The sequence below is a fragment of the Patagioenas fasciata genome, chromosome 8, assembly GCF_037038585.1.
Source record: "Patagioenas fasciata isolate bPatFas1 chromosome 8, bPatFas1.hap1, whole genome shotgun sequence".
NCBI lineage: Eukaryota > Metazoa > Chordata > Aves > Columbiformes > Columbidae > Patagioenas > Patagioenas fasciata.
In genome coordinates, this window is record NC_092527.1 from 7,446,322 (window position 1) to 7,470,063 (window position 23,742).

The 23,742-nt window shown below is 44.1% G+C and overlaps 1 protein-coding gene across 3 annotated transcripts in view; it reads right to left on the reverse strand.

The window, feature by feature from the left end:
• The window catches only part of MCU (mitochondrial calcium uniporter), a 93,866-nt gene that overhangs the window by 52,840 nt on the left and 17,284 nt on the right, over nucleotides 1–23,742 (reverse strand). The window contains exon 1 of one of the 3 annotated variants that reach the window (XM_071811605.1): nucleotides 23,308–23,334. The exons of the other annotated variants lie outside the window; for them this stretch is intronic. Coding sequence (XP_071667706.1) covers nucleotides 23,308–23,319 — 12 coding nt within the window. The 5' untranslated portion in view covers nucleotides 23,320–23,334. Of the gene's footprint in view, nucleotides 1–23,307; nucleotides 23,335–23,742 lie in introns of those variants that run through there. 3 annotated transcript variants of the gene reach the window in all.

Here is a 23,742-nt window from a genome sequence, read left to right on the forward strand (position 1 = left end):
TTAACATACTTCATTAAATCTCCCATTACAGTCACCTCCCTTTGCAAGGGTTCATGTGAAACTGTCTCAGCAAGCCACCTCCTTCTGAGCATGAAGATACTTATCCAGTGACAGCCTTTTAAAAAATTCTGTATGATAAATGCCAATTGCAAATAACACTCCAGAGTAGTAGCATATGGCAAAACATAAAGAAGGCAATTAGCCCATCGGCTTTGTCTTTTATCTAAGCAGCTTATAAAGAAGCAAGTCTTGACATCTCCTCTCATAGCAACCAGGACAGGGTATAAGATCCATTATATTCTGGGCTGGCCAAGATTAGAAGAGCCCTGTCATGAAGGGCCAACATTTTAAAGCTATAGTCATTCCTAGTATAGCTTCCAAAACACACACCATGGTTATTTATTCTAAATACACTTGACGGAACTCACTTCAGGTGAACCATTCCTGTAAATGAAGGCATCTCCAAATCAGAGGAGGAACAGCATTAGCACTGTCCTCATTTGGTACGTCTGTAAGGTGGAGAGTTGGGTCACGCTTTAATCATTTTCACTGCAGCCACTGAAGGAGGAAACTAATGTCTTAAGAGACAAATACTTCCACGTGTGATTTGTGAGAGAAATAACCTGCATGTAACAAAACTGAGAATAAACAGATCTGGAAATAGCGCTCGCATTTCATTTTGCATTTGAAGCTCTGAGAGGTTACCTTTACCATGGCAGTCTTCCTGCTTTAAGACAGAAATAGAAAAACTGGCCTGATTACGCATTTTCCTCAATAAATAATGCAAAATGCCTACGTAGTTCTGTGAGCGGAGATGCAAACCCAGGTCACTTAGGTGAGCATCCCACCTACTACAGACACGCTACAAACAGCTCTTCAAACAGCCACCCCTGCCCAGCAGAACCAAGCCCCAGTAAATCTTCACATCACCTCACCATCATTACTATCATTTATAATTAACGACACGCAAAAAGAACTTACTATGCAAGTCATTACAGAAAAAAAAATGGCTAGCCTATGTTTTGGAAAGCAGAGCACATCAATTCCACCATTAACAGAACCGATCGCATCTTGGTTTTTACTACAGCCAATTTTACGCACTGATGCGCAAAATAAATCTCTGCCCACTAATGAAGCTGCAGAGAATAATACATTTTGGCTGTAGGAAGAGCAGGTGTAAGATTTTTCCAGGGGAAGGGTGACAATATGCCTTGGAATTTGCCACACATGAAGCTACAGCTGCTGCTCTTCCATCCTTGCTACTCCACATGCTCAGGGAAGGACGGGGGATTACTGCAGGGTGTTTCCAATTGCTGAATATTAGTCAGCACAAGTATTTAACAGCTCCAACGTACGAAATCAATAGCTTGACCTCTGCTTGAAGCCACACTGCTCCTGCATGATGTCGGGTGCACAACTGAAACCCCCAAGTTTCCACAGAGCCCAAGGTGCAGTGCAGCAGCGTTTGTATTGGTCTGCTCTTCCCAGCAAGCGCCGAAGGGTACGTACACACCCCTCCCCTGCTAAAAAACTGGTGAGGGTTTCGATTGCAGGGTGACAATAAAACCCTGGCAGATGTATTGTTAACCTCCTCTCCTCCCTTCCCACTCAGGACAGGCGATCAGGAGGGAAAGAAGGACAGGCAGAAGAGAGCTGGAAAAATTAAAAATGTTTTACTAATGCTACTAATAAGAACAGAGAAATTAATACAAAACATAGAAAACCAATCCTGAAAGTCCCAGCAACTGCAGAGCCGGCACCCAAAGTCCTGGACTGGACTCTGCAGCCAACCGGAGCTGGGTTCAGTCTGGCACTGGGCCTCAGTTCGCAGGGACGACTCGCGAGGTCCTCTCCTAACGTCGGCCATAAGGAAAAGGAACAAAGGGACGAGATCCTCGTGATCTCCCACTTTTAGATGAAGTATTCAAGTGAATGGGATGTTATACACAGTTGATCAGTTCCTTGGTCACCTGTTTCTCGTTGCCCCTCTGGCGAGATGTCCATCCATGCTTATCAATAACCTCGTGTTCCATTGCTGTGTTCACCAAAACATGGATCTGGTTCTCCAGGAAAATGCAGTTGATATGAAGCTTTAGCTGACAGGCAAATTCACTAAAAGAGAAACTTGTTTCTTAACAAAACCAGGACAAATACCTAGAAAGGCATCTTGCCACCACTGTTGTTGATGGGTAAGACGGGTGAACTGCTAGATCAGGCATCTAGTTTACTGTCAAACTCTCCTCTAATAACCACCAGTTAAACTCCGAGCATTTCCCTACTCGTCCGTCTGGAAGAAACGGCCAAAACAGAGTGCAGACAGAATTCCAGCAGCACAATTTCAGCGACCAGACACTTCTTGCTATGCATCCTCAAGCCCCACAGAGCCAAGACTATAATGCACAGAGCCCGTCTTAGCAGCACGTGTGGCTCAAGCTCTCCCTTCCGCAACACAAGAGCTGTAGAGAAGGGAAACAAAGATGCAGTTTGTCAGGTTACCAACACCAGAGCAAGGACACCGCAAGAAAGTGGTGTTCTGTTTGGTTAACCACCATCTAACACCATTAAACTACAAAAAAATTCAGCGATGCCTTTTTTTTTAACAGGACTCAAGCTTTTATTTTTCTAAGTAATGCTCACGTTACTCATTCCCTTCTCCTTCCATGGTAGAATGCCCACGTCCTCGCTTTTTCTTTATAGTGACTCTTTCAAGCCTCAGCTGTTCTGGATAGTAGCACAATCCAGAATGTCAAACAAAAATAATCGTACTTCAAAAAAAAGAAATATCAAATTTGCTAAACCGCACAATTTTCAGGATGACAGCGTGAAAAATAAGCCACCTTTGTTTTCGCTCTCCAATTCTAGCAGTTTCAGATCTGCATTTCGGGCTGGCTCAGAACCTCTACCGACCTGCATTTCCAAGTGCAAAATTAACTCCAAAACAATGCAGGCATCCAAGATCCAAGCTAATTAGCTTTTTTCCCCTCACCCTACACAGCAAAAGCCTTTCTTCTGGTCTCTCGGGAATAACAAATCGCACCTACATTTGTGCCCAGAATTCTTGCAGCATAGGCTTGTTTCAAAGCAGTGCAGACAATGAAATAGCAAAATGCACTATAGAGGATGCTACAGATATCACAACTGGACGTGAGGTCAATGATCAGACTCTCCTGCATTTCTCACACAGCACGTGAGTTGAGGACAATCAAAACCGCCACTTGGAGGCAACGCAAAGAGCCGACAACCTGGATTTAAAGCCTTGGATGTGGTTTCTGAAGCCAGGATGGTTTTATTCCTTTGTTACTCCAGTGGTTTCTTAACAGAAATCCTGAAAGCACAAGACAAAAACACCTGACACGCTTAAGCTATTTCTGCATTTTCTCAGTGTGCAGAGCCCTGCAAAGGAACTAAACATTAATGTCTCAACTTGCTACACAGATAAATGTCATAACAGGCCTTCAGTAGAATATTACCTGGTGGTATACTGTTATTTGTTCCTCAACATTCTATGTCACGACTCATGGTTTTCAGGGTACAATTTATTATTACAGTTATTCAGTGTAATCGAAGCCTTGTGGTATGTTGCAAACCTGTATCGTGACCTTTTTAATACAAATAGGAACTAAGTTTGGGGAAAAAAATCTGTTGACCCAAGGGCAACATTTTAGTCCCCACAACACTTTCCCCCATTCTTTTTTTTAATAGAGATTTTGTGTCTTGACCAGCTGCAGACATTTCTCACAGGATTAGAGCGTTCCATGCTTTATTTTAGAACGCATTACACTCAATTAGCCCCTGCACATCCCGCAATGGCACAATATCTTCATTTTTGGTCACATCTGCTGACAAAGCAACAGGTGCGGGGCGCTGCCCAGACAATAGCAACTACAACCCCTTGCGCAATCCGGGTCGCTCCCAAAGCCACAATAAACCTCCAACTCCTGTCAGCACAGCGCATTATTCATCACAACACACATCTTTTCATAGATACATTATCTCAATGACCAACAACCCTTGCACTCAACTCTTCTCCCTGGATCTTCCGTGAGACCGTTTGAAGCCAAGATTTACGAAACCGTGACGCTTGACTAAAAATACTCCTTATGTGCAGTATCGTGTAAGAACTTTAAAGCCACAAGAAAGCGCGGTATCCACAAAAGGCAGTTTGTCATGAAACAGGACACATCAGTGAAGAAACAATGCCCCAGTGCTATTCTAGTAAGTTCTACACACTCGTTTATTTAAATGTATAGAGGTTAACTGATTCCAATCTTTTGCAGAACTCCTAATTTAGCACCGCTAAGCCAGTACTAAACTATTGTCTCTGAAGCGCTGTTCATCATGAGTCATTGGAGCAAGAAGTAAAACCTCACAGCAGAAGGACTGGGCAAAGCTCGGGGAACGCAAAAAGCCCTTCCCTCCCTTGTCATCCGCGCACGGAAGGCCAAAATGCCTTGAGTCCTGTTAGATCTACCAAGCTACAAGATTAAGACATTTCTCCAAGTACGGGTTATATCCACTCAATTTAGAAAAGGGTGTGTTATGAGGTCAACAAATTTCCTTTCCCTCTCCAGGTAAAGAGAATAAAGTTCCTATCTCCAGCTACAGAACAGGAACAAGAATGTTCTCTCCCCACTTTTTTGGGAAATTCTGAGTCCTCATCACTTCCCGCAGTGTTCCAAGCTTAGAAATTCTTTAAGTCTGAACTAGGGAATACTACCACATGGGGGAGGAATAAGCAACAAAAGCAAGAGGGAGCAGCACTTGGAAAAGCTGCCACCTCTCATAAACACAGGGCACACCAGCAAGGAAACAGAAGCATTATCTTTTGCAAAGATAATTACTTTCTCCAAAAGAAGCAGATGCCATCAGACAGCTATTTCTGTGTGTTCCTGGAAATATCCCGACCTGCTGTATTACCCTGAGGCTTTCGAGGCAGCTGGTGCAAGCTGCGATTCCAGGGGAGTTCAAAGTCTCAATTTGTGAGTCTTCCTTTAAAGAGAAAAGATATTTCCTGTTGATCCCAGAGCATGATGAAGGTGCCAACTCTCATCTCAGGCGACACTCAAGTATCCTTCGTCACTTCAAATTACAGTAGCGCTGCAAGATTGACTCCAACTTTTAAGATGCTGGAATTCACGATGAGTCTTCCAGAGTTCTACTGGCAATATCAACCTTGTTTCTCTCCTTAGAACCTTTTCTCAGCACCAGTGTTTATTTAAATTCAGAACTGGCATGAAACGAGGAACTTCAGTGTTGACAGGAGCTGTTTGTCTAAACAAGCTGACATTACAGAAAGGCTCATTACCTGAATTAACAGCGCACTATCGAATAACCTGGCACTCATCAGGTTGTACAGACGCTTCCATCTTGTTTGGAAAGGTGGAAGCACAGCAACATTAAGATTTCTCAATAATTTTAGAATAGATTACAGTGTCATCATGTCAGAGAAGTCGCGATTACCTGGAAGGAGAGGAGGAGAAAGGCATCACTGCTATCACACCCCGGGAAAACAAGTGTGAAAGTTATCGCTGAGTGACAAGGCCATCGATGATGGGGACGGGGAGGGGAGCACGTGCCACCCGCAGCAGCCTCTTCCCAGAACCACAACCGTTTGTTAGAAAAGTAACATTTAAGGGATGGCTGGTTCCTCAGAGAAACTCAAAGCACCTGACTAGCAAGTCTAACTTCATCCTACTTGCTCGCCTGTCACAAAAACCATTCCTTGGCAAGAGGAATGCAGAGACCATACAAGAGCAAAACGAGCTGGTCTCCATCCTTGAAGATCACTGATCCCCATTTTCTGTATAGCAAAGCCAAGTCTTGCTGCAGCATAGAGACTGAAGAGCCCGAGGCTTAATTCAGTGCAGTACTTATTTGGCACAGCTAGAGAGACACGATCAGGATTGCTATTGCAACCAAGGCACACCAGCACAGCTCAGGCCAGTGAGAGGTTTGTTCCTGCTGTCACGGTGAAATAAACAGGTTAAAAGGTTTCAAAGTTAGCTATTTTCAATATGCACTTAGCAATAATTGTGTATTTTGCTATGTGTACTTATTAACATGAATGTTTTCCGCTTGCCAAAATATTCCCGTGTAAATAGCTCTACAGGATTTTCCAAGTTACTACTACTATGAGCTGAAACCAGCTTTGGCTCCTATCCTGCCTGAGCACGTGCCCATATCACAAACTTCCATCATAATTTACATGGAATAAAGCACTTCAAAGGACTTAACCGCCAGCCCAGAAGAATTTCCTTGTGAAGAAATGAAGTGGAAGTCATTATTAATACATCTTCAACCCACAAAACCCAGAAAGTGAGAACCAAAAGTAAAGAGAGCAGCAGGGTGACATCGTGGCTTTATATTATCTGTTTATTGCCCTGTAGGCACCTTGTTTCTCAGGCTGGTTGCACCGCTCTGCCCACCCCAGCAGCAGTTTGCTGCTTCGTCAAGAGCTGAAGAAACAACAGAAATAAATTGATTAAGTGAGACTTCCCCCCGCTCCCCATAAAGTCTCTTAACAGACACGTAGCGGTGCAAGTTGCTGAAGATCAGACATTCAACCTGCATGAAGCCTCATTAGCCCCCTGTCTTCCTCCCTGTTGTGGAGAATTGTCACCTACAGGCAGGTATGTCATCTCAGGCCATTCATAACGACCAGCAAGAGCCTCCCCGCAGCAAGAAAAATGGTATGTGAATGTCTTTTTGATTCAAAGCTCGGTCATCAATTAAGCTTTTAATAGACAACACAGCATTCTCTAGAAAAATCCCAATATCCAAAACTGTAGAGTAAGTCAGCACTTAGGTCCACAACCCCATGGCAAATATGCCAGCCGGTAAAACCCCTGACAGTCAGATTAGAATGACTGGAAATCACAGAGTTAACCAACGGTTTCCTACATAGGGACACAAGCAAGAAAGCTAAACCAAATTAGGGTCATTTTGGTGTAGAACACCTTAATTTAAGAATTACATTGAGCTTAGTATCACTGAAAATCCTGCAGGCTTAAATTCCAGTTCTGACACGGCAGTTTAAACCTCACCCAAAATTAATTCAACGTAACCTTTCATCCAGCAGCTCATTAGAGACAAGTACTTAGGTGACCAGTTGCCTTAAGACATGAAAAAATATTGCTATATGCAATAGGAACTGGATGCTGCAAAACTGAGTTCAACCTCATCTTCAGGAGGTTCTTCCTGCAGGAAACAGAAGCTCGATTTGCAATATCAGTCGTGTTACAAAAGCACCGGGACGGTTCAGTGGCTGCTACTGCAAAGGAAAAGCCCAGTTACACAGGGACGGTGCTCTGGGCTCTCCTAGAGAAGAAAAAGCCTTTTGCTCAGCAGAGAGGAGAATAAAGGCTATTTAAAGCCCTTTGGATATGCCCAGACCATTAATAATGTTATTTCTTCTCACTGGATACCATTTAATCGACAAGTTTTCCTTGCCTCCTCTTTTTTTTTTTTGTAGACATTTGTGTTTTACAAATGCCTCAAATCCCAGGCGTGTGCGTATACACATATATCTCTAAGCTTGCTATTTTGAAATAAAGGCTGTAAACTCGCAAGCACCTTTGGTACCATGGTTATGAGCTCCAAAAAAATAATTCCCTTTACTGAGAGTTTATGCTGAGATGAATTTGTCCCAAAAAAAAAAAAGCAGGAGTGCGCTTTGGTAGGTCTTCTAACATTTGTTTTTGTAATCATCCAGGTGTTTCAGAGGTTTTATAGACGAGGCACTACATGAATTTCCAAGTGTTGCATTCCTCTGGCTACAAGGGGAAGAAAGAGTGCATAACAACTTGAAAATAACTTCAAACACCTGAAGACAACACTGAACACACCTCCACTGCTATTTTATCAAACCTCGTGTCTCCCGCTGCCTGTTCTTCCCTTCTGCCTCTTGTACCTCAAAGGAAATGGAAATTAATTACCGCAAAGCAAGATTAGACGTGTCAGAGCTCCTAATGATATTCAGATACACTGCACGCAGGCATCCTCACAGACAGGTCATCTCACTGGTGGGGGGGTGCGTTATACCCAATTAAGACTAGATGAAGGGATCTGTTTTCTTCTTCAGGTAGGTGTAGTTCACTTCCCAACCACCTAACGCCTCACGCCCAAAGCACTAACACCATCACTCTGGATCTCTTCCTGCAGCCTATTTATTTTGGCACCTCCATCCGTTTACGCTGGTGGTCTTAGATTTACCAGTCTGGGGACATGCACTGCATTTTTGCTGAGTGCAGGGGACTCTTGTCACCTGTTTCCAGGCTCATTCTGTTGGGATGGGGTTAGGGCAAGGGCCTCTTGTCAGAGGCCTCACGTTCCTGTTTCCAGGCTCATTCTGTTGGGACGGGGTTAGGGCTGATGGTTGGCAATGCTGCAAAGATTTTTTGCTACAGGAGGCAGAGTCAACATTGGTTTAAAACCAATAATTGCAACACCACCAACTGCAATCCCTTCGCTACGGGCTGCCGTTGCCAGCAATACAAAACACAGCCTTTAAACAAACAAGCACTTCGATCCCCGTTTCAGATGCGGCCACGGCGTGTGCGCTGAAGCAGAGATACCAGGAGCAAAAACTCCAGCTAGTAACATTGCTATCCTACAGCCAAAGCTGGTGCTTTCTGCAAGGCTGAGCTTAGCAAAACACTTGCCAGGCACTGGGAAGAGGAAAAATTGAAAGGGATAAGTATATTTGTTACTTTTAAACTCAACTTCCACGCATGCAAGACACCATCAGGTATTGGAGTTTGTCACATGCATGGGGAGGGGGTGGTGCTCTTGCACCAAAGGACGGGGATAAGAACTCAGGTCTAGCACAGGAACAGAAAGTACACAATAGAAATCCAAGGCACAAGAGACCCACACAAGCCCCTTTTTGCTGAACCTGGCCCGGTGAGCTCCAAAATCACAGCGCATCACCGCAACTGGGCCAGAATGTTCTCAATTCAAGTTGCTCGCAATGCAGACGAGCTCGTCACCGGCCTCAACTTCAACCTTTCAACAGTTCAAAAAGCTCCTGAACAGGATATTCAAGTAGGGCTGAGTAGACAGTCACAGGAAATTAAGCTTATATTTTGCTAGAGGGAATGAGCAGCTTCCTTCCAGTCGAGAGCATGTAATTATTTGGCACCAACTGGCTCCACCTCAGAAGCTACGACAGCAGTTGAACTGTCCCTTAGAGCAGGGTAAGCTTATTCTCCCTTTGTCTCAGCTCTGTTGGTTTTCCAGTCCTATCAACTGCATAGCATAATATAAGCTGCCAGGAGGATTTGGAGCTGCGATAACCAACACAACGTTGTGTCCTGTACAAACAACTCTGCAATGCACCAACTACCACCGGGCCACACAAGCAGGACAAGAATCTCAGCACAGCCCAGGCTGGAAGGGACCTCAGAGAGCCCTGAAACTCTTCTCCTGTTTCACTCCAGTATTAACATCGAGCATAACAGCTCAAAATACATCTAGCAGACTCTGAAAGGAAGAAAATTTGTCCTTTATCTGAAGATATGAAAAGCAGATGGTGACCACAAGTTTTATCTCCCAAAAGCAGCATGACTACGTTAAAAACCCAAAGCAGCCCGTTCTCAAGTGCACGGTGAAGTTCAACTGTATCTACACAGAACTGCTTTTATTAAAAAAAAGTTGTTAGGCTGTAGTAGGAAGGACTTCCACGTATTATAATAAATGCAGCGAGGTGTTTAGAAGAGATTTCTTAACAAAGACTATCCAAACTCAACTGCTAGACCCAACATGGCCAACGACAGCAATGATATCTCATTAGCCCACATGGATATTGTTTCTGCGGCAAATTTCAAGCAAAATTCTGATACTGTTTTTCAAGATGGGGACCCCAATGAAGTTTCCTATCCAATATATTTAGAGATGTCATTGTTTTTCCAAGCCACCTCTAGCGAGTAATTTAAGGGGGAGGTTGGTTCGGTTTTGTTTTTAGAATCAGAACTAGTTCGGGCCTCTCTCTAAAGGGTAAAGAGGAATTCACAGCAAGTAGCTCCGGTGCCAATATTTCAAAAATAACCAACTTGCACAATCTCAAAAGCATTCTTATGGAAGCTCTCCTTCAGAAAAAGGCCTTTGAGGATCACTGGGGTTTTGACAGCAAGATCCTTATATGGATTCAAACCACACAAAACCTTGTATACACAGTGGTCGCTGTCATGTCTATCGATAAGAACATGTTAAATGAATGGAAGGCAGAAGCAAAAAGATTCAGGGAGGCCTTGGGATTGCCAGCTTTCCAGCTTCATACCAGAGATACCAGGAGCTTTTGGTTTTATTTAGACACAGTTTGCACAAGAACAAGCTCTGTGCCAAACGAGCTCCCAGCCAGGGATTCACCCGGGAGATGTGCAAGGAGCCACCAAGACGAGGGGGTCTCTGCTGTTCTTCAGAATCAGGACACCGACCTCCAGACTGCAGCACACGTTTCCCAAGCATTTATAACGTCAGCAAGATAAAGAAGTGTCACTCTAAGAAGTGACATTAGTGTGAACAGAGCACTACATCAACAGGAATGTTTATCGCAATGTTAACCAGGCCGCACGGTTCTTTGACAGGGAGCGTGAACTCTTCACCTATTAAAGTCACTCAGCACATACATCTGCACCTAATCTTCGCTTTTCCCTAAAGCCCCATATCCATGAGGGGCAAGATGCGTCCTCTTCGCACCTTTACGTGCCAACGAACCAGCACACATACACCAGAGTATTAAGGGGAATGACGCTTCTGGCAACAAGCTCTAGGCAGCGTCCCTAATATTCTAGTTTCTCTGCAGCTTTATGAGGAAAACACGAACTGAAGACTTGGTGTATTTACTGCATACCAGTTCTGCTTCCCAAACCTCTAAGGAGAAAACTGGCTGGAGAACAGAAGAGCACAGGCATTCTGCAAACACCCGATGTGCCATACAGTTACGTACTGCAGTTGCTTCTGCGCCCCAGACGCTCCTCGTGACGCGAAATAAAAGGGGATTGAGCTTGTTTTGAGGGGCCAGACATGGTGTAACCCAGCTGGCCAGCAAAACACCAAGAAAAAAATTAAACCTCTATATATGTTTTGACAGGCTCTTAACACAAGCTAGCAGAGATATATTAGAGCAATATTACTCATTCTATACTTAGTGGAGCGCTTCTGATCCTGGGGGAGCGCAAAGCAGTCCCCTACACACAACCACCCCCACAATCTCCCCATGAAGAAGGGAGAGCTGGAGCCCATCAAAAGTGTCTAGTTTTAATAGAGTGACATTTTATCAAGCAAAACAGTTTCCTTGTGCAACTTGCCATTTAGCTATAGGTTTATTCAGCATGACTGTAGATGAGGGTGGCAGCAAAGACAACTCAAACGATCATGAAAGAAAAGTATCGCTTGCACATGCACAGTCTCCGCAGCTCAATTATAGAAGACAAAGCAATGTCCAAACATCTCTCACCAAACACAGGGCGAAGAATGGGGAGCAGGAGTAGAAGCAGCAAGGTAACTATTTGGACAGACTTCCAAGAAGCCAACAAAGGATCATAAACTGGCTTAAAACAAACAACAAAAATGCCGCAGTTGTCATTTTAAACCAAGAATACACTTCCATAATGATTTTAAACATTTAATGTGAAAGGGACACATAACTCATTAAATGGTCAGAGCTAGATAACAAAAACCTGTATTCAGACTGAATCTCTTGCTGAAGTTCTAGATTTCCATTACGTTTTTGTGCAACACTACATTAGGCCCTACCAAACACCAGAGCAAGGCACGTAATAACTCATTTTACTTGTCGACAGTCAGATTTGAACATATCCTATCTCACTAAAACGAGAAATGCAGTCATTTGCATTTCCTTTGTCACCTGTTATTTCAGAGACCAAGCATTAAACAGGATTAAATGATGTTATTTTAAAGCAACATCATGATTACAGTCACAGGGGTTCACAGAGGAAATCCATTCTCCACAGGATTTGCTGGGGAAGTGATGTTAAGCATTTAACAATTATCTGTAATATGTAGGTGTTTTACATAAAATTCCACGCTTGGGTACCAAATTTGAATTGGAGAGCTCTGACAGCACTCAGTAATAGAATCTGAAAAAGCTTGTGCTTTAGGAAAATAGTTTTTACGTATAGCAACCTAATGTTGCAAAATAGTTCATTTGGTCTCTCAGAAATAGATCTAAGAATAACATTTTGCTCTCCCCCAATGCAAACACATCAGTTTAAGAGCTTTTTGGAGCAGTGGAGGAAGAGGAGAAGGGAGAGAAAGGAGCTGGATCCACAAACTTAGTGTCAATAGGATGCTCAAGGCTGTGAGCATCTGCAATGTTCCTGGGTGCGTGAGGCCTTTTATTTACAGCTGCTGCGGAAAGTCTGGGCAGGGACAAGAGAAGTACTGGAATTCCTACCTCAGAAACACAAACAGCAGCAAAACGCAAATGTTTTTCAGGAGCCTGTTCCATCGGGAACCAAGGAACAACACCGAGGGGCTGTAAGCAGCTGTGGTTCAGGTACTATGTTGTTACTACCATGTCAGAGCAACTTTGCTGTCTCTTAGATGACTTCACTACTCAGAGGAGAAATCTGAATCCATTTGTTCCCACTAGAACGTAAAATGGCTTGGTGTGACCACTCTGCAGCCCTTTATTGCGACACACATCTGTTCTACCCCTATTCAGCCCTCCCATTGCCCCAGCAATGCTAACAATAAAATCTATATATATATCAATTTCCAGCTGGCAACTACAGCCTTCCCATTTAGTCCACATAAAGCCCCAGGAAAGCACACAAAGCACAAGCGTTTAAAATACCTTTCGTATTTCAAAGGTGCTGCAAAAGAAACAAAGAAATATCCCTCTCACACGCAACTCTGCTGGCTACTGCAAAATCCTGCTAAATCTGAACGGGACTGCAATTTGCAGAGAGCCATGGAACACCGACAAGTCCTGCTCCGCTCCCAGGCTGCTGCAGCACGTCTGTCTTTGCTTCTTGGACACCCAGCAGACTGACAGCAGCCTCCACTCCCTTGGTTACTTCCAGTGTTTAACCCCCATCACAACATCTTCAAGATGTACCACCTTGCCACTAACTGCCAAAGAACTGGAGACATCTGAAGAGGGAGTAACAGCAAAAATATCTGGGAAAGGACAGGTCTCACAGGCACAGGGGACAAATAAGCAGGCAAACAACCTACCCAGAGCATCAGCTTAGCTGCTCGAAATCTTCTACAGCCTAACATCCACTGCACTGCTCACTCTTGGAGTTTAAGTTCCAAATAACCCTAGACAAGTCATGAAGTTGCAGAATTCATAATTCAGGTCAAGAGAGGTTCTCCTGCCCCTCTACTCTGCCCTGGGGAGACCACACCTGGAATATTGTGTCCAGTTGTGGCCCCTCAGTTCCAGAAGGACAGGGAACTGCTGGAGAGAGTCCAGCGCAGCCACCAAGATGCTGAAGGGAGTGGAGCATCTCCCATGTGAGGAAAGGCTGAGGGAGCTGGGGCTCTGGAGCTGGAGAAGAGGAGACTGAGGGGTGACCTCATTCATGTTTATAAATATGGAAAGGGCGTCAAGAGGATGGAGCCAGGCTCTTCTCAGTGACAACCAGTGATAGGACAAGGTGCAATGGGTTCAAGCTGGAACACAAGAGGTTCCACTTAAATATGAGAAGAAACTTCTTCACGGTGAGGGTGGCAGAGCCTGGCCCAGGCTGCCCAGGGAGGTTGTGGAGTCTCCTTCTCTGCAGACATTCAAACCCGCCTGGACACCTTCCTGTGGAACCTCATCTGGGTGTTCCTGCTCCATGGGGGGATTGCACTGGATGAGCTTTCCAGGGCCCTTCCAACCTCTCACATTCTGAGATTCTGTGAAATTCTGTAATTCAGATTCCACATACAACCCCTCTGCCCAATATCATCTGGCTTTGCATCCAGGCTCATCTGAACACAGCCAGATCCACAGGCTGCAGACTGAGCTCTGTACTGAGAGCTCTGGTCAAGCTGTGACCCTCACTGCATAGGGCATCTCTACAAGCAGAACTTATCAAAAAGATTCCACTCACGATAGGGTAGAAAAATGAACAGCAGTAGCACAGAATGGAAATCGTGGTCAAATGTTCCACCAAACTCTTCCCCAGCGCCCATGAGGAAAGTGCATTTCTGATCCTCTATTTCAGGAGCCCCTCTAGTGTAGCTTCTATAAACTGATAGAAGCACCAACAAAACGCCAGAGACAAGAGCTCATGGAAAAGCTGCCCTCAGCTCACATCATCAGTACCCACAGTCCTGCCACCTGCCCAAAATACAGCAGAGGAAGCAGCATGTGCTGAAACCTCAATGGAGAGGAAAAGAGGACAAACACACAAACAAAACCCACAACAAAATAACCCCCCCCACGCAACACACCAAACAGAAAAACCGCAAACAAACCACAACAAATACAACACCTGCACTGGTCTGAACAGTCTCACACTACTTCCATACACACAAATCTCTCTGCCCATCGATAAAGGTCTCCACTTTTGGTAAATCTGCAAGAGAACAGAGCTGCAGAGCCCTGAGGAGATGCCCAGGCACACCTGGAATCACTGCTATTATTACATGTCTAATCTTGATCCTCATTAAAAACCTACTAAGAAATCAATCTCTATTACATTTATTGTTATATGCGCATTCAAGGGCAGGGAGAAAAGGAAAACCAGACAATGCCTTCCAGGAACCAACATCCTCGCCAAGATTAGCAAGATCTACAGGTACTACCAGTTCTCTCATCCCAAAGAATAATTTACTCTGGTATAGTCATAACGAGTGCAAAACCACAGTGTTTACCATCACCTTCCTCCATATGTACATCTGAAGATAAGTTTGCCATTGAAATAAAAGTATGGAGCGAGGTTAGTTCAATGAGCTATACAGCGGGTATTTAGAATATGGTTTCCAGAGCTTGGCTGCAAAGTTCATGTGCACACTGAGCATTAAATCTCACAGCCATGCCAAAACAGTCCTTTGCAGATGAAGTTACAGATCGGGTTCTTGCAAGTTCAGCCTTAAAGGAAATGAACTCACGGGAGCCCAGAGGAACTAAGTGAACTTATTAAGAACCCACGCCATCTGCTTCCTGTTCCAAATATTCCCTCTCAAGCCATTGCTATGTTTACTGAAAAAATATCCTAAGTGCAAGAAATGCAGTTGTGATTCGTGCTGAAATGGTTAATGTTTGTAGATACAACCAATGAGGCACGGGCTCCGAATCTGGAAAAAGGAAAAGGTGGTTAAGTTCTATGTAAGAGTTGTGAAACTTGTTTATGAAGTTACATTGATAGAGGGAACTAACATTTTAAGGGTTAACCAATCACATAATAAGTGCTTACTAACGAACTAACACTTTAAGCCACATAATGAATATCTAGTTTAGAGCTGTATGTAACCAATTGTGTTAAGATAAAACCAGAACCTCATCAAATGCTGAGATAAGAAGTTTTACAGCACCAGCTGTAACCTTGAGGAGACAAGATAGCCAAGATTTACAGTAAAAGGGGGCGCCAGTCTGGTTTCGGTCAACTTGGCAGCTTGGGTTCCAGCCAATTCATCATAATGAGTCAAAAAGGTACAAAGTTCACTGTGATGATGCTGAAGGAGCCTTTATCCAAAGACCCCTCCTCAAAATCACCAAGTGACACTGCGCAGGCACAACAGGGAGAGTCAAGAAGGAGACTATGGAAATGGTTATCTGAGACTCATTTTAATAAGCAGGGAAAGGTTATGAATATGTATAGGTGTTCCTGGGGTCATTATGAATATGTAACATCTTACTGTATTTAAGCACACTTCTGGTTAGAAGGTGCGCGTGTTGGGCGGAGCGAATCCCCTGCGCACCCAGTGCTGTGTTGGTTATGCTTTAAAGAACACTATTTAATGAATCATAGTAAACGTTGCTGTTTATTCATGGAAAAAGCGTAACATATTTATTTCATAAGTTTTGCTTCAATTTTGAACAGGTCTGGTAGGGCAGGAAGGGAAAACAAACACACAAAACACAACACATGCCAAGCACTCAGCACAGAGCAAGTGTCTGGCAAACTGAGCACGGTGTCTTTGACCCGAACAAAGAAAAACACAGTCACAGCTGCAAACAAACATTCCTTTCCTGCACTTATCCCACTGTCCCCATCCCCTTCAGCCCTGTCAACTCTACTGGGGATTCTGGCCTGAAACACCCCAGTAAGGAAACAGGAAAGAAAGAAGAAAGCCTTACATGTTTGTAAACTATGCACTACCCATTTAAAATATAAGTGTAAGCGTTGTGTTACTTGTGCTAGAACAGGTCTAATAAAAACATCTGTCAGATCAAACCCCTGACATTAAGACAGCACCTGGCAGTTCGGTGTCATCAAAAGCGTTCATTTGAATTGAACTCGAGGCAGAGAACAGATGATTCTCCTCAGTGTGGTGTTCATTGGCTTTTCTTGTTCTGTTTGGTGGTTTGTCGTGGTTGAGACGGACAAACGACACAGACCAAGTTCTTCCAGGATGAAAGAAGTAGATGTCATTTACTGCCACAAGTGCATTTTTATACAGTTTGACCAATTCATGTGTCTCTTCACTCTTGGTTACAAGTCACAGCACTAACATCTCACTGGCTATTTTTGCTGTCATCAATGTCACTCTTTCACTCCCTTCTCTCTCACGGGTACATCCTTAACATCTCCAGATACTCCTTTACTCCCATCTTTCTCATGGGTAGGCCTTGATATCTTCAAGGCTAATTTCTGTTCCCATGCCCATGTCAGGGAATCCAAGGACCCACCAGAGTCCCACAGTGGTTTGTCTTTCAAACCATTCAAAACAAGTTCAGTGGATAGGAGTCGGTCCAGCTATTTGCCCTGCTACAAAGTATCAGCTAAGTCACTTCTAAATCATGGTAGTCTGCTAACCTTCAAGAAATAAATCTACCATGTAGGGGACAAAAGCATTAAGTCCACCAGATATTAGAGAATCCTGCGATCCAAGCCAGGAACAGACAGGAGCCATAAGAGACAGAGCATCACCCAAAAGGCTTGTTCATTCTGTTCATCTCCAACATTTAAACTGGTTAGAGATAAGACAGGTTGCAGGCTCACACTAAAGACTTCGCATGTTCTTACAGACTGAAACAGTTGCATGAATGCTTTTGCATGTTTCCACTCAGCATAGAACACAGCAAGAGACTCATAATTATCCAAAATAAACAACTGGTACATAAATACAGGCCCAACCTACAATTTGAGGCTATCAACAGAACACCAGCACAAACCCTGTGCTTCAACCACTCGTGATAAGCAACAGACGCCACAACAGCCAAGGCAGCACCGGAGAATGTATGTAGCAATACCAAGTTAATTGTCATAGTATCCAACGGTTCTACAAGTTTGCCACATCAAATAATGCCAAGAATGTAAATTTATCCTCCAGCACCGTTCCTCCGGCTCTTGCTGTTTATAGACTCCAGCGCAAGTGATGAGGCTATAAAATAACTGCCTCGTTACCACCTGCTCAGCCATCAGTACACCGCGTATCTTCAAAGAGAGGGAAAAACACCCCAAGAACGCACGTATTGCCAAACTGGCTCTGGTGACGCGTGCGACGTTCTCCTAACAAAACATTCCTACCACGTTCTTCTAACAAAACATTTGTACCACATAGTATGCAACTCAGCCCAGACTAAAAGCCATCGGAAGGAAAGTAAGAGTCAGGCATAGTCACAGCTAAACGAGAAAAGCCAGTTTTATCTGCTACTTTATTATTTTTCATCGAAAAACATGGACATTCAATATGTTTTAAATCATCTATCAGGTTAAACATCAGGAAGGCGAATAACTTGATTGTTGAGACCCACCGTGCGGTAACCAAAGATGTTTTTCTGCCCAACAAACACCTCTAGTTCAGAAAAACTCCCCATGACTTCCTCCCTTCCACCTGGTTGCCCATATTGGAAAACAGATGTAGTTTTGACAGCCTCGAGAGGAAAGGGCTACCGCATCCCTTCAGCATTCAGCCGCTTAACAGCCACCTAAAGCAGCATTGCAACTCGGAGAAAAACAACTATGATAACAACTCCCCAGAATCTGCCTAGAAAACAGCACAAACACAACCACAGCTAAGAGTGAAGACTTTAAATAAATAAAAGCTTGCACTTGGTCAAGTCAATTCCCCAGCAAGACAGGAAAGGACAGGCTCAAGATGCAGAGAGTAGTTTCCAAATGAATGCAGTTATTACAACAGAATCCCAGAATGTCAGGGGTTGGAAGGGCCCTGGAAAGCTCATCCAGTGCAATCCCCCCATGGAGCAGGAACACCCAGATGAGGTTCCACAGGAAGGTGTCCAGGCGGGTTTGAATGTCTGCAGAGAAGGAGACTCCACAACCTCCCTGGGCAGCCTGGGCCAGTGTTGTGATACCCTCACCGGGAAGCAGTTTCTTCTCAAATTTAAATGGAACCTCCTGTGTTCCAGTTTGAACCCATTGCCCCTTGTCCTATCATTGGTTGTCACCGAGAAGAGCCTGGCTCCATCCTCCTGACACTCACTCTTTCCATATTGATCCCCATGAATGAGGTCACCCCTCAGTCTCCTCTTGTCCAGCTCCAGAGCCCCAGCTCCCTCAGCCTTTCCTCACACAGGAGATGCTCCACTCCCTTCAGCATCTTGGTGGCTGCGCTGGACTCTCTCCAGCAGTTCCTTGTCCTTCTGGAACTGAGGGGCCACAACTGGACACAATATTCCAGATGTAGTCTCCCCAGGGCAGAGCAGAGGGGCAGGAGAACCTCTCTGACCTACTGACCACCCCCTTCTAACCCACCCCAGGTACCATTGGCCTTCCTGGCCACAAGGGCCCAGTGCTGGCTCATGGTCACCCTGCTGTCCCCAGGACCCCCAGGTCCCTTTCCCCTACACTGCTCTCTAATAGGTCATTCCCCAACTTATACTGGAACCTGGGGTTGTTCCTGCCCAGATGCAAGACTCTACACTTGTCCTTGTTATATTTCATTAAGTTATTCAGCTGTAAACTTGTTTCTGCAATTATTACAGCTCTGGCCACCACACCCACCGGCTCCTGAGTCACAAACATCCACCATCGCAACCTCAGCTTCAAGCTGCCAGGAGCTTCTACACACGGGGAAATGACATTAAGACATTCAGTCACTGAATTGTAGTGTTGACTTCATAGTTGTGTTTAATCACCCTTTGGTAGGTCTCAAAATACTGCACAAGGTTGAGTAGAAACTCTCATTCTACACCTTGTACTGACTCAGTCACTCAAGAAGAGCATGCTCAGAGCTCTAACACACAAGTCAATGATAAATACGCTTTATTAGACTCTGAAGTTTTTATATACAGTTAAAATCTCCCCAGAAAAAAAACAGGCATATGATGAAATGACCAGACTGGTCTCCAGATCAACCTCATCCAGAAATGCTATGGCAGTTTCCCTCATCAGCAGATAACGAAAACCTGTGAAAACACATCTTAGTCACAGTAATTCATATCCCATTCTATAGTTCTACTCAAAGTTCATCAGTCATTGCTAATCTTAAATAAGCACAGATTAATGTCACTTTTTGAACAAATCCTATCTAGTTCCTCCCAAATTATTCTTCAGTCTTCCCAATTAACAGAACGAGATATCAAAACCTACTGGGCTTCCAAATCCATGGTACAACATTTCAGGCTATTCTCAAAGTATATTAACAGTTCGCACCTTTGATCAAACTTTAGGTCTCGCACAAAGAGAACAAAGATTTTCCTTTTGCCTTTTATATGTTATGTAAAAAGCCTCAGAAGTTCATTGCCATTAACAGAGACCGAAACTTGAATCTGTGCTGATATTCAACACCTCCTAACATACCTCTAACAACTGAAACCTTTTACTAGACTTTCAGGTTTTGACTTTCATGCTCGTAAACAAAAGCCTGATCAAAAGGGTAAAATACTGAAGAGGTGAACAAAAAGATAGCAGCAGAGAACAAGTAATGTGGCGGGGGTGGAAGGGAAATGGTGGAGAACCTCAGACAGGAAAGAGTTTAATTGAAGTGTGGAAAGAACAGTGCTGCCAGACTCCAAAATTACATTAGTTTGAACTAGAAGCACACAGCCCCAGAACACAGGCAGCTCAAGACAAGTGAAGATCCAGTACAGTGGCATTAAAATAGAAGATAAGAAAGCAAAAGCAGAGTTGTACACTGGGATTTGTTTTGTTTGAAGTCATAAGTCAACGCGTAAGCCAGATGATATTGGGGCAACGCTGGCACCTTCCTCACCTCCCCGGGCGAGGGCAGAGAATTCATTCTCGACACATTTAAACACCACATCAAATAAAGGGAATGGCTGATCGGTGAAAGGCAAAGCCATCACCTTGGGCTTCTCCACAGGTCAGATGAAGGGGTGAGGAAGCAGCTAAGGAGGCTCAAATCCAAATGTGGTTGTAATTAATAAAAGCAAATCTGCTTCCTTCTGCCTGCAGGCTGTTTGCCTCCTGAGGCCACACCTGGCAGAGCCAGTTCTGCTGCGCACACCCAGCGCACAATGGAGATGTCTGGAACCAGAAGAGAGTGCAGGAGAAGGTCCGTCAGATGGGTAGGGGTATAGAGCATCAGATGTGGAAGAGGCTATGGGACACGTACCTATAAAGAGAGGCTAGAGGGTGCTCAGCTTGGAGAAGAGACCCCTACACGATCCGACCCATCTCCTACTGCCTAAAGAGGAGCTGCAGGCAATTTGGGGGTTGCAGAGCAAAATCAAGACACAAATTGTTTCAACCAGCATTCTCATTGGCACAATAAAAGGTGGAAAAGCTGCCATGCGAGCTGCACAGCAGCAGAACGAGGCGGCCCAAAGAGGCAGCTGAATGTCCACTGGCACAGATTTTCCACAGCACAACTGGACAAGGCCTTAAAGCGACCTGATGCTGCATTAAGTCCAGCCATGCTCTGAGTAGCTTAAAGCTGCCAACCCACAGAGGTCTCTCCAATAAAAACTACTCGTCATTTTCAACAACTCTTTAGGTTTACTGCTAGTTAACATTCATAGGGAAAACTTGCAGAATTTGACCTTTTTCCAGCTTCAGCACTGACAAAACCATGAGAAGTATCATTTGAAATATCTTGACATCCTTCAAGACGATAAAATTCTCAATTCTAAAAGTTCCTAATGCAAAAGCCCCAAAGAGTTTGTACTCAGACACCTGTGCATCACAATTAAAAGCACCACCCACCTATGATGTTATTTGTCACCTAACAGGTGTGATTAGTCATCTTTGCCTATTAGAAGATGAGCCCCACCTGAAGGCGTTAAATGGATGCAATTTCAGGTCAGAAGAAGCTGCCTATGGTAACTTTTGAAAACCTTGATACCACCCACCCCCCGATATTGGGATTTATCCCAGTGCCTTTTCAAAATCTGCTTGTACCTTTTGCTTTGGTTTTCACTCCCTTCACCATTCAAATGGTCACACGGCTACCAAAATCTCCCCACTCAGTCCCCGTGGGTCACTCATCCAGTTCTACAATCCCAGGCTTTTCTTGGAATTACTTAGAAACGCGCAAGAAACCCCACACATAGACATCTCGTAAAGAACTTAATTTTAGCAAACAATGCTAAAACAGGCGATACCATCACTGGTTCCAACAACAGGGAGGACTCCTCATCAGTTCTTGTTAAGGTTATTAAATCTGTATGTGAATTTATCTCCTCTTTCTATGCAAATGAACATTCAGTACAAGGCAAGCTCATGGAGGACTTCGAGTTTTAGACTTCTACCAATACTCATTCCTGCAGAAGCAGCACTCCTGGTTATGCCTGCATGGTATATACTTTAAGGCCTCCCACAGACTAGCATGTTCTTATTCCCTTTGGAAAAACCCACAGATTTCATTTATTTAGTTGACTTAAATTGTGTCATGAGAAAAGCAACTTTACCTTTTTAATAAAGACTCACCCAAAACATTTGCCAGCAACATTTGTTTAGACTTCTGCGTCTAGCAAAATCCAGATAACCCTGCCTACACAATAGGTGCCTGTAGAATTTTTAAGACTGACCTATTTGTTAGCTTGAAAACCAAAAATAAAACTGACTTTGCAAACAAGAGGGAGGAATTATAATTTTAGATCAAATACTGAGGGTTTTGGAACAAAAAAAACCCACTAAACAACATGTGTTAACCTGTTTATCAATGGAGCACTTAGTACTTCTGGAAGAGCTCTATAGGATATTTCCCACCACACATTCAGGAAACATCAATCAAATGTGAGGAAAGAAGAAGAGGCAAAGTTCTTCCTTCCACACAGGCCAGAGTTCCTAGATCTATAGACTACAAAGAGCCATTATAGATGAGCAACAGAGCAGAGCTTTCACCCAGTAGGTAACAAATGCAATGACAATTAAAAGGTGAGCATTGTGTCACCAAGCCACAGACCCGCTGGCTCTATGGGACAGACACAGCTCCAGCCATGGCAAACCCCAGCAGAAGGACAACCAGAACTGTGCTAGCCATGTGTACAGTGCATGTATAGTCATTTAAACCCCATTCACTAGGAGGTACAACTCTCAAATTAGAAGAGAAGGCACCAGCTTTTACTCAAAACTTGACCCAGAACCAATTCCCGACACTCAGCATGGTCTTAACAGACAGCTTTCCTTTCTTTCAAGTTGGGTATCATTCTGTTTTACCCTCGCAGATAGGATACACATCCAGGTTGTCATTTTTAACGCCACAGCCAGCACACTATCACATATAATGCAATTAGCAGGTAGAAATTTGTGCAGCGTTACTTCCACTTTATCCAACCACTTGCCTGCTGCAAAAAGCTGTTCTTTGTCCCTTGCCCTGCCAGCATAAAAGGCTTATTCTGATCCCAGTCCACACATCAAGTGCTGGTTGTAAAGCTTCCAAATGTTTTCTCCTGAATGAGACACTTTGCATAAATTTATTACTTTCATCAAAGATGAAAATATCCACGCCATAGTTCTCAAGTTTGCTATGTACTCCCTTTGAGGAAAGGCTGGAAGAGAAAACAAGGCTTGCAAGGCAAAAACTCTACTTCCCCCAAGCAAGCGTCCTGGTGGTAAATGGTACATTCTTTCTCCACAAAGAGTTTCTTATTTCCCCCAGCTGCTGAGTATTCACAACACCCCAAGCACTGGCCCAACACGTAAAGATTAGAGGGTTTGCAATACCAGATAATTACAACACAACACATTAAGTAACTTGGAAGGCTAATTCCAGCCGAAGCCCAAAACCCTCTAGGCAGAAATAACACACATAACTCACCGTGCACTCCATATCGAGGAAAGGGAAAACAGATACAACGCCGAGGGAGGTTGTGGTGCCCTTTGTCTTCCCCCAGGATCCCCTGGGCCCTTCCACAGCTGCTGCTCATCTGCATAATGAACACTGAGCGCCTTGGACGCCCAATGCAGGAAAGGAGCCCTGTGGGCCAGGTGGGACTTGTCCCTCCAAACCCACCACCCTCCACCTGCCCTTCTCTACCCAGCTGGGTTTGCTCTGAGAAAAGCTGCTAAAGGGACACAAAAGGGCAACAAGGCACAGCAGAAGGGAGTCCACCACATTCCTCCTTGTTAATTGTATGAATTAAAAAAAAAAAAAAAAAAAAAAACCACACACAACAAAAACCAATTCCCTTAATGCATTAGTAAAGTTCTTCATTGGTTTAACCTGCATCCAAAAAGTTTGTGGATTTTTGCC